The following is a 13,570-nucleotide window of genomic DNA, read 5'->3' on the forward strand; positions in this document are numbered from 1 at the left end:
TGCAGAAAAGGTGGGGTTTTGAACCCAAATTCAATTCCTCCCGGGCCATGGGACCTCCATGGTCTAGTTGCACTCTCTCAGCCCAGCCTGCCTAACTGAGTTGGTGTTGTGTCAGAAAACTGGAAGAAGGGAGGGCTGTGGATGATTTCTTGAGCTCCTGGGGGAAAGACAGGCGATGCACCTAACCAATAAATATAAAGGGCTCTCTCACAAAATGGCTGCCACAATAGGCCTGGCCGGTTCCCAGGTTGCTCCATGCTTCCTTTCCTAACCCTGCAGGATATTCTGTTTCTGTGGTACCAAGTGGCACTTCTGGAAAGAGAGAGTAGTTTGCCTTACCCTAGAGCATATCCGTTCCCCATCTGTTGGTTCTCATCTATTAGTTTTACTTTTTAATTAAGATTCCTTTAAAAAAACTAAAGTCAGGTGGGGCAGGGAGCTTGAGCATCCAGAAAGATCAGCGTATCTACTCCTGTCATGAGAGTGTACTCGGTTGAAGAGCTGGACAAGCGTTTTCTGATGATAATTTTCTGCTCCCAGTACCCCCGAGCCCAGAGCCGGTGGTGCTAATAACCGAGCCTTCCCAGGAGAGGCTGGCCAGAACTCAGGAGAGCAAACTTCCCAGAACAGCAGCTCATCCCACCCCGTCGCCAGCTCCTAACAGACCAGGTCTGAAGACACCATCAAAATGCTACATTCAGATCACTGGCATGACTTGTGCTTCCTGTGTGGCAAACATTGAGAGGAATCTGAAGAGAGAAGATGGTAAGAAAGGCTTCCATAGAACTGACTAACGTTTGCTGTCATAGATGCAGTGATTTATTACTGACAGTGACCAGATCTCAGGTGGAGACAGAAGTGTGGCTATTCTGATCTGAACTCCTGGCCAAGGATGAAGGCAAGGGCCCATGTGGTGCAAGGAGAGGAGGTATCACTGACACCTCCAGGCACCTTTGACCCTTGGGGGTGGCTCTTGTCTGATTCACTTGAGCCATAGGCCTCCCTTTTTTTCCTGAAGGTTGTCATTGAGGCATGATGCTCTAAAGAGAGTTCAGAATTTTCACTGTGCCAGGGTTTGTTCCAAATTTCATTTTCCACATTTGTGGAGGATGAAAGGAATCACCTCTAAGAACAGCCCCATAAATCAAGGTTTTGGGGAGCAGCAGCATCACACCTCTGGACCTGGGCTGTGTCCCCCGCCCCCCCCACTTCCTTGTCTCCCTTCCTGTTCCTACAGATCAGAACTGAGCAGCCCTAGACCTGGGATCTTGGGCTGCTTTTATTACAGCCAGTTTTAATCCTGGCTGTGTGTCAGTGACAGAAGAGAAAAAATTGAATTCATGTTATTTCAGTTCTGCTAAAAGCCACCAGCTTTGTTTTCCTGTCTGTCTGCTCTAAGTCGTCTTTGAGCTTGAATCCTGGTAACCAGATGGACATGTCCATGTTGCTGTCTTCTCAGCAGTACAGAACTGGTTTGGGCAAGTTCTGATTTTTTTCCTTTTTGGCTTCCTAGTCTATGCTACAGCCCTGGAGCCTCCCATCCTGGCCCTAGCCAGCACTTCCAGCTTTTTCCAGTTCACCCAGGGTCGGTCAGGAGCTGCCATCCTGCCGTCACCCTTGAGGCAAAAGTAAAGAAAAGAATCCAGGGAAACGGCTTTGACCATCGGTTTCCATATTGTTGCCCAGAAAGCTACATGGATGCGAGAATTTACTTTCTTCAAAGACTAGTGGCTTTGAAAGAGGTGGACACCTTGAGTGGGTCTCTCAGAATAAGGGGCTGGAGGAAGATTCAAGCGTGGAGGCGCTGGTGCCCGCTATTTTTAGGGCAGTTCAGGTGTGCAGCGTTGCGTTGCTGGCACGCAGGGTGTAGGCCCATGCATTTGGGTGGGGCTGTTGACTTTCTCATTGCAATTTATGAGACACAGTGATTAATGCCAGTGCAGGTAATCAGTACAGTTTTGATATTATTGGCATTTTAGATTTTTTAAATTGACTTCACCCAGAATTACTGGTTAAATTCTTCAAGGTGCTGTAACTATGGGGAATACATCTGAAAAGACCAAACAATGTATTGTGTTCATTTTTTGTAAAAAGAAAAGAAAGCCCGAGAAATTATTTTTATTTAAGTGTAACGTGTTATGCAATATTAATATTTATTTCATCTTTGTACAAACAGTTATTGAGAGAGGTTATCCATTTTAAATTCTAAGAATCATTCTGTTCTTCTTAGAGACAAATAATTTCATTTAAAAAGAACCCCTTAGCTCTTCTCATTGTTACAGATAGTGTAATTTCAGACATGTCCTAATGAAATCAGTTTGGGCTAATGAAAATAGCAGTATGTGAAACACTTACCTAGGTCAATCGAGTGTAGAGCAGACTGATCATTTTTTCCCTAAACGTTACTAAGTGTGACTCCCTGTTTTTAGGAATATGCTCTGTACTCGTTGCCCTGATGGCTGGGAAGGCTGAAGTGAGATACGACCCTTCCATCATCCAGCCCCCGACTGTAGCAGAAATGATTAGAGAGCTGGGCTTTGGTGCTACAGTGCTGGAGAATTACGATGAAGGAGACGGCATCTTGGAGCTTGTTGTAAGCAGATTATCTCAGTAACTATCTGCACAAAGTTGGTTATGCATCTAGCAGTTTTTTATTCCAATATGAAGGGGATGGAAGCACTTGAATAGCTGCGGTATATTCTGGCTTCTTAAAAACTTGGAAGTCATACCATGCACTCTAAGTGAGACCATATGGAAGTGGCAGAACCAGCCCTCCAACTCCACCTTGACTTCTTGCTCCTCTTTAGGGGAACTTTGTCTATGCAGGTTGAGTTGGAAATATTCTTGAATGTGGTGAAGTTTCCCTTCAAGATTGTAGCTAAGAACCAATTTATTTTGCTGTAAAGTAATATCTATTTTTCCATGTGTACCAAAAAGGTTGGCACATTTCTGCTGCTGTTTCCAAGTTTCCAGTCCTAGTGGGAGAATTTTTTTTCCTTTCCCCAGACAGAAGTGTGCTTCTGTATATATTCATCTATTTGCTTTTTTCTCCATGCCCACATCAGTTTTTTTTCCCCCCTGTTCTTGTTGGTCAGGAAGGCAAAGTATGCACTCTCCAGCGTAGGGCTCTGTGCTGACTAGGAAGTTCAACTGCTGACTGACAGAATGCAGAGCTGTTGCAATGCAGAGCAAACGGCTGGCTTCTCCAAACCCGCCTAAAGCTCTACTCCTCGGTGGACTGCAGAGTTTAAACTCTGAATCACATCTGTTTACCTATCTGTGTCTCATTTCCATTCTGCAGAAGTAGAAGGAGCGATTTACCAGTTTGAATAGCAGAACAATTACAGAATGATAACAAAAGCAATGATAAGTTAGTACAAATCTTGGGGTTTTTTTCAGGGAGTTCTACCTTACTTTTATCATATTACTCTCAGCTTCATTATGTATCATGCAGGCAAAATGACTCCTTAAGAAACAATATTCTGCAAACAAAAACGTTTTTTCTCACAGGTAAGAGGGATGACTTGTGCCTCGTGTGTTCATAAAATAGAGTCTACCCTTATGAAAATGAAAGGGGTTCTGTATAGCTCAGTGGCTCTCGCAACCAACAAAGCCCACATTAAGTACGATCCTGAGATAGTTGGCCCTCGAGACATTATACAGATTATAGAGGTAAGCGTTTTTGTCGGTACCGTTGCACCGTTTGTAAACTCGCTCCGTTTTATTTCCTAGATTTCTTTGATCAATAAAAGCCATTGTAACTAGGTAGAGGAAACTGTGAGAGAAGAGGATGGATGTGGGAGCTGGTTTGCAGTTGGAACTTTCTGGTGCTGCTGTGTGAATAGTAATAATGCTAGGATTAAGGCAATAAAAACCGAAGAGTTTTCACAGTTTGGTTTATGTCCTTATTCTCCCCACCCCCCTTACATTTTCTTATTTCTCATATCTGTTTATTTAGGCTGTAAGCTGTTGCCAGTGTTCTATCATTGTTAATATTATATCCTGTATTGTAAAGCAGTGTTTCTCAACCTCAGCAACTTTAAGGTGCGTGGACTGGGGATGGGACATGCTGGCTGGGGAATTCTGGGAGTTGAAGTCCATGCATCTTAAAGTTGCTGAGGTTGAGAAATGCTGTTTTAAAGCAACTTATTTTAAGACAATGTTTGTTGTTACTCAAATAATATGCAGAGCTGTCTAAACATATAAAACAGCTTTTATGAAGAATCAGTTTCCCTTTGCCAATAGTCTATATCTTTTTGATTTTAAAATAAGATCTGTGTGGAAACTTGTGTACTCACATTATGTCTCTTTCTAGAATCTAGGGTTTAATGCTGCGTTAGTGAAGAAAGATCGATCTGCAAGCCACCTAGATCACAAGCAGGAAATAAGACAGTAAGTCCTTTTTTGTGTGTATTTACAGTGGGGCAAAAAAGTATTTAGTCAGCCACCAATTGTGCAAGTGCTCCCACTTAAAAAGATGAGAGAGGCCTGTAATTTTCATCATAGGTATACCTCAACTATGAGAGACAAAATGAGAAAAAAAATCCAGAAAATCACATTGTCTGATTTTTAAAGAATTTATTTGCAAATCATGGTGGAAAATAAGTATTTGGTCACCTACAAACAAGCAAGAGGTCTGGCTCTCACAGACCTGTAACTACTTCTTTAAGAGGCTCTTCTGTCCTCCACTCGTGACCTGTAGTAATGGCACCTGTTTGACCTTGTTATCAGTATAAAAGTCACCTGTCCACAACCTCAAACAGTCACACTCCAAATGCCACTATGGCCAAGACCAAAGAGCTGTTGAAGGACACTAGAAACAAAATTGTAGACCTGCACCAGGCTGGGAAGACTGAATCTGCAATAGGCAAGCAGCTTGGTGTGAAGAAATCAACTGTGGGAGCAATAATTAGAAAATGGAAGACATACAAGACCACTGATAATCTCCCTTGATCTGGGGCTCCACGCAAGATCTCACCCCGTGGGGTCAAAATGATCACAAGAACGGTGAGCAAAAATCCCAGAACCACACGGGGGGACCTAGTGAATGACCTGCAGAGACCAAAGTAACAAAGGCTACCATCAGTAACACACTATGCCACCAGGGACTCAAATCCTGCAGTGCCAGACGTGTCTCCCTGCTTAAGCCAGTACATGTCCAGGCCTGTCTGAAGTTTGCTAGAGAGCATTTGGATGATCCAGAAGAGGATTGGGAGAATGTCATATGGTCAGATGGAACCAAAGTAGAATGTTTTGGTCTAAACTCAACTCGTCGTGTTTGGAGGAGAGAGAATGCTGAGTTGCATCCAAAGAACACCATACCTACTGTGAAGCATGGGGGTGGAAACATCATGCTTTGGAGCTGTTTTTCTGCAAAGGGACCAGGATGATTGATCCGTGTAAAGGAAAGAATGAATGAGGCCATGTATTGTGAGATTTTGAGTGAACACTTCCTTCCATCAGCAAGGGCATTGAAGATGAAACGTGGCTGGGTCTTTCAGCATGACAATGATCCCAAACACACCGCCCGGGCAATGAAGGAGTGGCTTCGTAAGAAGCATTTCAAGGTCCTGGCGTGGCCTAGCCAGTCTCCAGATCTCAACCCCATGGAAAACCTTTGGAGGGAGTTGAAAGTCCGTGTTGCCCAGCGACAGCCCCAAAACATCACTGCTCTAGAGGAGATCTGCATGGAGGAATGGGCCAAAATACCAGCAACAGTGTGTGAAAACCTTGTGAAGACTTACAGAAAACGTTTGACCTCTGTCATTGCCAACAAAGGATATATAACAAAGTATTGAGATGAACTTTTGATATTGACCAAATACTTATTTTCCACCATGATTTGCAAATAAATTCTTTAAAAATCAGACAATGTGATTTTCTGGATTTTTTTCCTCATTTTGTCTCTCATAGTTGAGGTATCCCTATGATAAAAATTACAGGCCTCTCTCATCTTTTTAAGTGGGAGCACTTGCACAATTGGTGGCTGACTAAATACTTTTTTGCCCCACTGTATAGCCTTAGACATACTTCCTGGAGCACAAGGCAGAATTTTTTTCCCACAACCACATACTGTCTTTTGAAGCTTTACCTAACTTCTTAGGATATGATGGTTTATTCGATATTATCTTACCGTTTATTATTTAGGTGGAAACGGTCCTTCCTTGTAAGCCTGATTTTCTGCATCCCTGTAATGGGGCTCATGATTTACATGATGGTGATGGACAGTCACATGTCGGCCATGTCCATGGCTTCTAACCTGACTCAAGAAGAAATGGAAGCCCACCATCCACCAATGTTTCTGGAGCAGCAGATCCTTCCCGGGTTGTCAGTTATGAATTTGCTCTCCTTTTTATTGTGTGTCCCTGTACAGGTAAGTAGAAAGATATGTCAGTCACTCAGATGGTGGTATATAAATGTCATGCCCAAATTCCTTTTAGGTAGGTTAAGGATTAATTGCTGCACTTAATCTTCTTGAAACACTGACTAGTCTCTTTGGGAGAGTAAAATTAAGAGATCCTGTAGGGCTTAAAGTAGAGCGTGTGATTGTGTTGTTAGTCACCAGAAGGTACAGTGGGCTCAGTAGGCTGTGTACTTTAATGTTAAAATTTGATACTGAGTACCATATTCTCTCTCTGTTCCCACCAAAAAACTAACCTAGACTTAAACTTCCTTTATTTGTGTTAAAATATCAAGAAAATAGTTTTCCTTTCTTATTCTTATGGAAGAAAGTCAGGAATAATGTTTGCATCTTGACATTTGGAGCATCTCTGTCAAAGTTGTGGAATCAAAACGCGGGACACAAATGCAAAATAATCAAGGCTTCGCTGCAGTGTTTATTAGACAGTATGTACCAAAGGATAGTGGGAGACACTCCCCTACAGGCAAAATGGATGTCCTGATATTTATACAGTTCTGCAATAAGGGGAAGGGAAAAGAACGCATACACACACATATTCATATGATGATGCAGGCATGGCACCTAAACGAGCAATGCTTCTCAAGTTACTTCCTGCCCTGTTGTTGTCTGCTATCTACAAGGACAGAACAACTGCTATTTTTAAGGAAAGCAATAGTGTCAGAGAGGAAGAAACAAATTGGTTCAAGGTGCCAACCGCTCGGAAGAAGGCATCCTCCGTTACGTTGCTATGGGGATGTTTGTGATAAGGAGTTTACAATCAGCCTACTTCACACCAGCTTCAGGGGTGCTGCACATTCTTTTATGTTTCAATTTTATTAAGGCGATCCCATTTGTCTGAAGCCTCTGAAAAACTTGCTTTTTTCGCCCAAAGATACATTTTCCTCACAAAGTTTTTGTTTGTTTCAGTATCATTTTTCCTTAGTGTACAGTGGGGGGACCTTGCTTCCAGGTGAAAAGCCTCTAGCAGTACTAAACAAAATGCACTGCACAGCTATTCCGTTTTTTTCTTTCCAAACAGAACATTTTGGGGGCGGGGGTATGGGAAAGGATGGAAGTAGCAGGGAGAAAATGGAAAATAATGTTGCCCCTGTTTAAATTCTGCCAGTGAGGCAGAGCAGCTGCATAAGCAGAGGCTCACCTGGACCCCCCAGCTGCTCTGTCAGACGCCTCTTAAGAGTCTGCTGTCTGTCTGTCAAGTCTGGGGGAGATGGAACTTGGGAGAAGGTGCACAGGTGCCTCTTCGTTAGATGGCCATACCAAGGCTAGCTAAGAGAGAAGTGTCTGTGCATTTTCTCCTGAGTTTTGACAATGAAAGAGCATTTTGTTATCTGTTTGCTGTGTTTAGGTGCAAATATTATCCTGATGTTTGCTCTTCTTACAGTTCTTTGGAGGTTGGTACTTCTACATTCAAGCTTACAAAGCACTGAAGCATAAGACGGCCAATATGGATGTGCTGATTGTCCTGGCAACCACCATTGCGTTTGTCTACTCCTTTGTGGTTCTCCTGGTTGCAATGGCTGAGCGGGCAACAACCAATCCTGTGACTTTCTTTGACACACCGCCAATGCTGTTTGTGTTCATTGCGTTGGGGCGATGGTTGGAGCATGTGGCTAAGGTCGGGGGAAAACACCTGTTCCTCTAGTTCAGTGGAGTGGGAGGAGGGAGACAAAATGCTTTCAAATTGCCTGCCTCTTAGCAATGTTATGTTCAGTGTTTACCTATGTTTAACTCCTGTTTAGGTGTTACTGACAAATATGTGTTCCTTAAAATGGGTAAAGGGGGAGCCCCACATGCTGGCTGCCTCCCTCTCTTGCAGCCTTGCCCTTTCTGCCTTCTTGAAGAAGGTCTGGAAGGGAGCTATATGGCATTTGTGGGCATTCATCTGATCCATGATTGTGCTTCATGAAGCAGGAAGTCAAGGGAAGCAAAGGAGCAGCAAGGAGGTGAGGGGCCAGGCCATCACACAGGGCTCCATCTTCTAGTGACTTTAGCCCTCAACATTGCATCAAGCTGAAGGCCCAGAGATTAATTAAAGTTTTTTGTCTAACAATGCCTGGCATTACTAACTCTTGATAAACAAAAGTATTTCAAGCAGATGTCACTCTCCCGAAAACAAGTGCCAAATCAAAGGGAATATTGTGCTTTGCTTAGAACTTACCTAGGTTTTCTCTTTCCTTGCTAGGTTGTGAGGAGTCTTGGTTGAAGATGGCTTGTGTAACATGTGACTTTGTTGCTTGCAATGAATTTCTGTGGTGCTTTGAATGTAAAACGCTTAACTTAATCTTTTTAGGGTAAAACATCAGAGGCCCTTGCGAAGCTAATTTCACTACAAGCAACAGAAGCAACTATTGTTACTTTAGGCCCAGATAATATCCTCTTGAGGTATTACCATTTCCGTGGTCTTTTTAATGAACATTTACTGTATATGCCTCAGTGCTTTGTCCCCTGTAATTTCCTTACAGTCTTTATTTCTGTATTGCACCACCGAAGGCAAAATTCTGCCTTAGCAATTTAGTGTAAATTATAACTGTTTGTAAATTAGTCAAGAGTAGCAACGTGACATGAACTTGCATGTACTTACACACTCCCCAAAACTTAATTTCAGCTGGGGATTCCTGCACATCTGGCTAGCCTCCTGCAGATGAGGAAGCTTTTGAACGAGGATTTAAAAGAAAAAGGCATTCTGGTGTGCAGGAATTGACAACCTGAAGTGCTACCCAGCCTCCATCACTAAGTCTTGAATGTTCTGATTTCTTTGCAGTGAAGAGCAAGTTGATGTTGAACTAGTGCAGCGGGGGGACATTGTGAAAGTGGTCCCAGGCGGCAAGTTTCCTGTGGACGGCCGAGTTATTGAAGGACACTCCATGGTGGATGAATCACTCATCACAGGCAAGCTTGAATGGGTTTTCATGGGCACTAGACTCCAGGATGGGGGGTAGGGAAATGTTCAAAGAGTGCCCTCTGTTTATTTCTGCTTTATGTAGGTGAAGCAATGCCTGTGACCAAAAAACCTGGCAGTTCGGTCATAGCAGGTTCCATTAATCAGAATGGATCCCTGTTGATCTCGGCCACCCATGTTGGGTCTGACACTACTCTCTGCCAGATCGTAAAGCTTGTGGAAGAAGCTCAGACTTCAAAGGTACTTAGAATAACATGTTTAGGTTTCTATCCTGTTCATTGGCCATGATTCAAAACAGCAAGTTTGCAGCTTAAAAGTCAGCTGCACTGTAGGGTTCTGCAATATGCCAAACTGGTATATGCAGTGGAAATTAATTAAAATTCCGTGTCTCCTTTTCCTTTGGCCCTGCCAGTTCTTATACCACCAGCAAAGTGTGCGCTAAATACTTTTCTCACTAAAAATCATGAATGAGAGCTTAGTTATGAAGATGTGTATTATTTATTGCAAATGCACAGGCTAAAACCCAAACCAGCTCAACCTCAAAAAAGACTGCTAGAATTAATGTTGCTTCTTCTTCTCTCCTTCCCTTGCTTTAGGCGCCAATTCAGCAGTTTGCTGACAAACTGAGTGGCTATTTTGTTCCCTTCATTGTTGGTGTTTCTGTGATTACACTTTTCGCCTGGATTGTGATCGGATTTGTCAATTTTCAAATTGTGGAAACTTATTTTCCTGTAAGTCTCTTTTCTTGTTTTTCTGATTTTTTTGTGGAGAAATTACCTGCAAGATCTAATTAACCATTCCTTTCTTGAATATTGTTCATATTCTCTATAGTTTGTATGGTAGATCAGTTTGAATTCCAATAGCAAAAATTAGGAAATACCAGAGATACAGTTCAGATGCACTGCTTCATATATTGATGTTTTTAAAGTGCTGCTTTGCCTACATTACTTACATTTACATTTTTGCTGATTTTTACCCAATATTTAAATGTGATTTATGATTATCTTCTAAATGCTGATAATGTGGCTAATAAATGCCCCTGAAGATGTGGCTGGGAGATACCACACTTAAAAGGAGTCATGCATTTTAATAAAGGGGAAAACGATCTGTGCTTGCACAAAGGACTACTTATTTGATAGGGTCATAGAGTGGGAAAGGACCGTTTTGACCATCAGTTCCCTGCTTAATGAAGAATAAATTGTGTACAGGGGCAGTGCAACTTCAGACTTTCTGTAACATCTTTTTAACGCTGGATCACAACATTTTATTTAATTGTATTCATGGTTGGTGATAACATGGTTATCATTCTATCCTACTTTATACAGCTTTTGGAAGGTACAGCAAGAGGTAGAAGTAGATTCCAAAGCTCCAGGAGAGCCCCTGGAATGTTTCTCTTGGCATCTGCATCTAGCTTGATAGTTGAATGGCTGTTTGTACGATCAGGTGTGCCACTGGTCTTCGTAGGTCTTCACTAGACCTCTGAAATTATAGGGTAGGATAGCAGAATCTTCGAAGCCTGTCAGAGTTTCTCTCTGCCCCATCTTCTACCCAACAAAATCAAGGCAGAATTATTTTGAGTTTGTTTCTCACAATTTCCTCTTTCTGAGTTGCTGTTACTCCCCCCTTAATGTTTCATTACCTTCTTCCCCCTTCCCAAGGCCAGATCTACGTTCTTTCACACACACACACACACACACACACACACACGCACATATATATAAAATCAAGACTAGGTTCACACATCACACAAATCTGTGGTCAGCTGAATAAATTGCACTTGGCTGGGTTCGTGCAAAATGCTAAACCATACAAACATAGTTTATGAACTGCCATGGATGAGTTCCCACATTATATTAATTTAAAACCAAAGGAACCACACTCAGGGCAGCACAAGATGTGACCTAGCCAAATTGTGAGTTCCAGCACTTTCTTTAAAATAAGTGCCCATTCATAAGTGCTCTCTCGCTCTCTGTCAACAGGGCTATAATAAGAGCATTGCCAAAGCAGAGGTAGTGATCCGCTTTGCTTTCCAAGCCTCCATTACCGTGCTGTGCATCGCCTGCCCGTGTTCCTTGGGATTAGCAACTCCAACTGCTGTGATGGTGGGAACTGGAGTAGGAGCACAAAATGGCATCTTGATCAAAGGTGGAGAACCTTTGGAGATGGCGCACAAGGTGAGAAAATGGAATGTCCTTTTTGGTTGAGTGATAAAGGCAAAAAGATCTTTTAGACATACAATACATCTTATTTTTGTCCAATAACGTTATGACATATCTTGCTCTTCTCCCCACAAAATATTGGATATTGTTCATGCCTCTACAGTAGTGTGGATGTATGTGTGTTTTGCAGGTTAAAGTTGTGGTGTTTGATAAAACGGGGACCATCACCCATGGAACTCCAGTGGTGATGCAAATGAAGATGCTAGTGGAGAGTAACTGGATACCACGAAAGAAAGTCTTGGCACTGGTGGGAACAGCAGAGAGCCACAGTGAGCACCCTTTAGGAGCAGCAATCACCAAATACTGCAAACAGGTAGAAGAGCAGAGATTTTGTGTGGTTAGAAATTGTCTTCACCAACACATTGAGGTACAGCTCCCATCATCTCTTGTTGGCATAGCAAAATGATGGATGCTGAAATCTAGTACATTTGGGGAAAGCTGCTAACATAGTCAGAGTAAACACTTCACCATTTACACAGAAACTTGGCTAGTGTCCTGCCCAAGAGAGTGGCAAATTTGAGCTCTTAGTGTGGTGTACTGCTGTCTTCTACTGCTTCCAGTAGGACTGGGCAAATGAATCCTACTCAGATGTGTGACAACTGGGAGAACTTGAGTTGTTCTCCCATTTTCTCATTCTTAGCTTAACTTACTCCTCAGGAGTGATAGGAGTATGGCAGGAAGTAAAGTGAGGATTAAGTGTGCTACCTTAGCTCCTTAGGAAAAAAGATGGGTTCAAATATAAGTCAACCACAGGCTGAACTGACAGTCACAGAGATCAAGATCTGTACTTTGCAAACTAATTCAGATGCTTCTGTTTACATAATTTGGAATTGCCTGCAGATGTACCGTATGCCCCTCTTGGAGGTCTTTGTCCCTTACATAGCCTCCAGATTTGGGAAGGTTGCTGTTGCTTCAAGTACTGCTATATTTTATTCCCGCACCTTTTATTGGAATCTGGATTTGGAACTCTTGTTTCAGATGCTGGCCATGCTTTTGCCCAGGTGAGTTTGCTGTGTCTCAGGTGTGGTGTGGTCGTTCCTTTTCTCTAGGAATTGGACGCAGATACCCTTGGAACCTGCACTGATTTTCAAGTGGTGCCCGGCTGCGGTATTAGCTGTAAAGTTACCAACATTGAAGCCCTGCTGTGTAGCAGGAGTAAAGATGTGGAAGAGACCAATGTTAGGAATGCGGCTCTGGTGAACATGGATGAGAAGGCTGAGGCCCTCATGCAGCCGGCCCTGATCATCGATGAGCAGTTGCCAGGTGAGTTCATGTGGGCTTGTGATGCATGTGTCCTGTAAATGAAAGCTGGTGTTGCCGGCAAGGATTTGGCCTTTGGAGAGATGGGGTGGGGCCCAGAACCAACTTAAGTTGTGTCTTCCGGTTTGTCACGTTAACATGCCTTGTAAGGCAGTTGTGTGATGGTGCTTCCTCATTCATTCCGTGTACATTCACAGCCAAACATGCTCACGTGAGTAGACTGTCACCTTGTTGCTCCAGCAGAAAGCCTACTCCTGGGCATCGATTTGCATCGCTACGGAGATATTCTGCTTTTCAGTTGGCACGAGTTACATAACGATGCCCATTAAATAACCCACTTCGTGTAACTGGAATAACAAGAGGATGTAAATGAAGCCTGGGGTCCTCTTTTGGTGGTGTTGACAGTCCATTTTGAAGGCCCAGAAAGCAAAGGGCAGCTGGGCAGAGGATTATCTTGTAGCTCCCCCTAGTCCTGAATAGCCCATTTTGGATGTTCTGAAGATGGACTCCCCTGTCTTTGCATATTTGCTTTGGTCTTATAAGGAAGCAGACATTTTCCAAGTTCAGATGTACAAGAAAATTGCTCAGGTGGAGAACTGAAAGTGGATGTGTTCAGCCCCTTGGCATGCACAACCCCTGTGCCCACTGGGGCTCTTTTTTCGAATTTTAAATCATGGTCTAGGGTGTGATCCAGGCTATTGTTCTCCTTACCACCTTTTTGAGGCCATTTTATTCTGTGAACCACCTGTCCACTGAAACAGATGCTACTGG

At 43.0% G+C, this 13,570-nt stretch overlaps 1 protein-coding gene across 2 annotated transcripts in view; it reads left to right on the forward strand.

Moving 5' to 3' along the window:
* The window catches only part of ATP7A (ATPase copper transporting alpha), a 38,225-nt gene that overhangs the window by 15,406 nt on the left and 9,249 nt on the right, over nt 1–13,570 (forward strand). For both annotated transcript variants that reach the window (XR_015793586.1, XM_088129158.1), the window contains exons 5-17: nt 541–765; nt 2,430–2,593; nt 3,511–3,672; nt 4,316–4,392; nt 6,148–6,373; nt 7,803–8,036; nt 8,712–8,803; nt 9,183–9,310; nt 9,406–9,560; nt 9,917–10,051; nt 11,300–11,494; nt 11,670–11,852; nt 12,589–12,802. Coding sequence is in view for 1 of the 2 variants with exons in the window: in XM_088129158.1 (XP_087985284.1) it covers nt 541–765; nt 2,430–2,593; nt 3,511–3,672; nt 4,316–4,392; nt 6,148–6,373; nt 7,803–8,036; nt 8,712–8,803; nt 9,183–9,310; nt 9,406–9,560; nt 9,917–10,051; nt 11,300–11,494; nt 11,670–11,852; nt 12,589–12,802 (2,190 nt within the window). In the remaining variant the exon portion in view is untranslated. The remainder of the gene's footprint in view (nt 1–540; nt 766–2,429; nt 2,594–3,510; nt 3,673–4,315; nt 4,393–6,147; nt 6,374–7,802; nt 8,037–8,711; nt 8,804–9,182; nt 9,311–9,405; nt 9,561–9,916; nt 10,052–11,299; nt 11,495–11,669; nt 11,853–12,588; nt 12,803–13,570) is intronic.

This window comes from Python bivittatus, unplaced genomic scaffold (genome assembly GCF_059951505.1).
Source record: "Python bivittatus isolate LINGU-HERP-01145 unplaced genomic scaffold, Pbiv_v1 ctg000790_np1212, whole genome shotgun sequence".
Lineage (NCBI taxonomy): Eukaryota > Metazoa > Chordata > Lepidosauria > Squamata > Pythonidae > Python > Python bivittatus.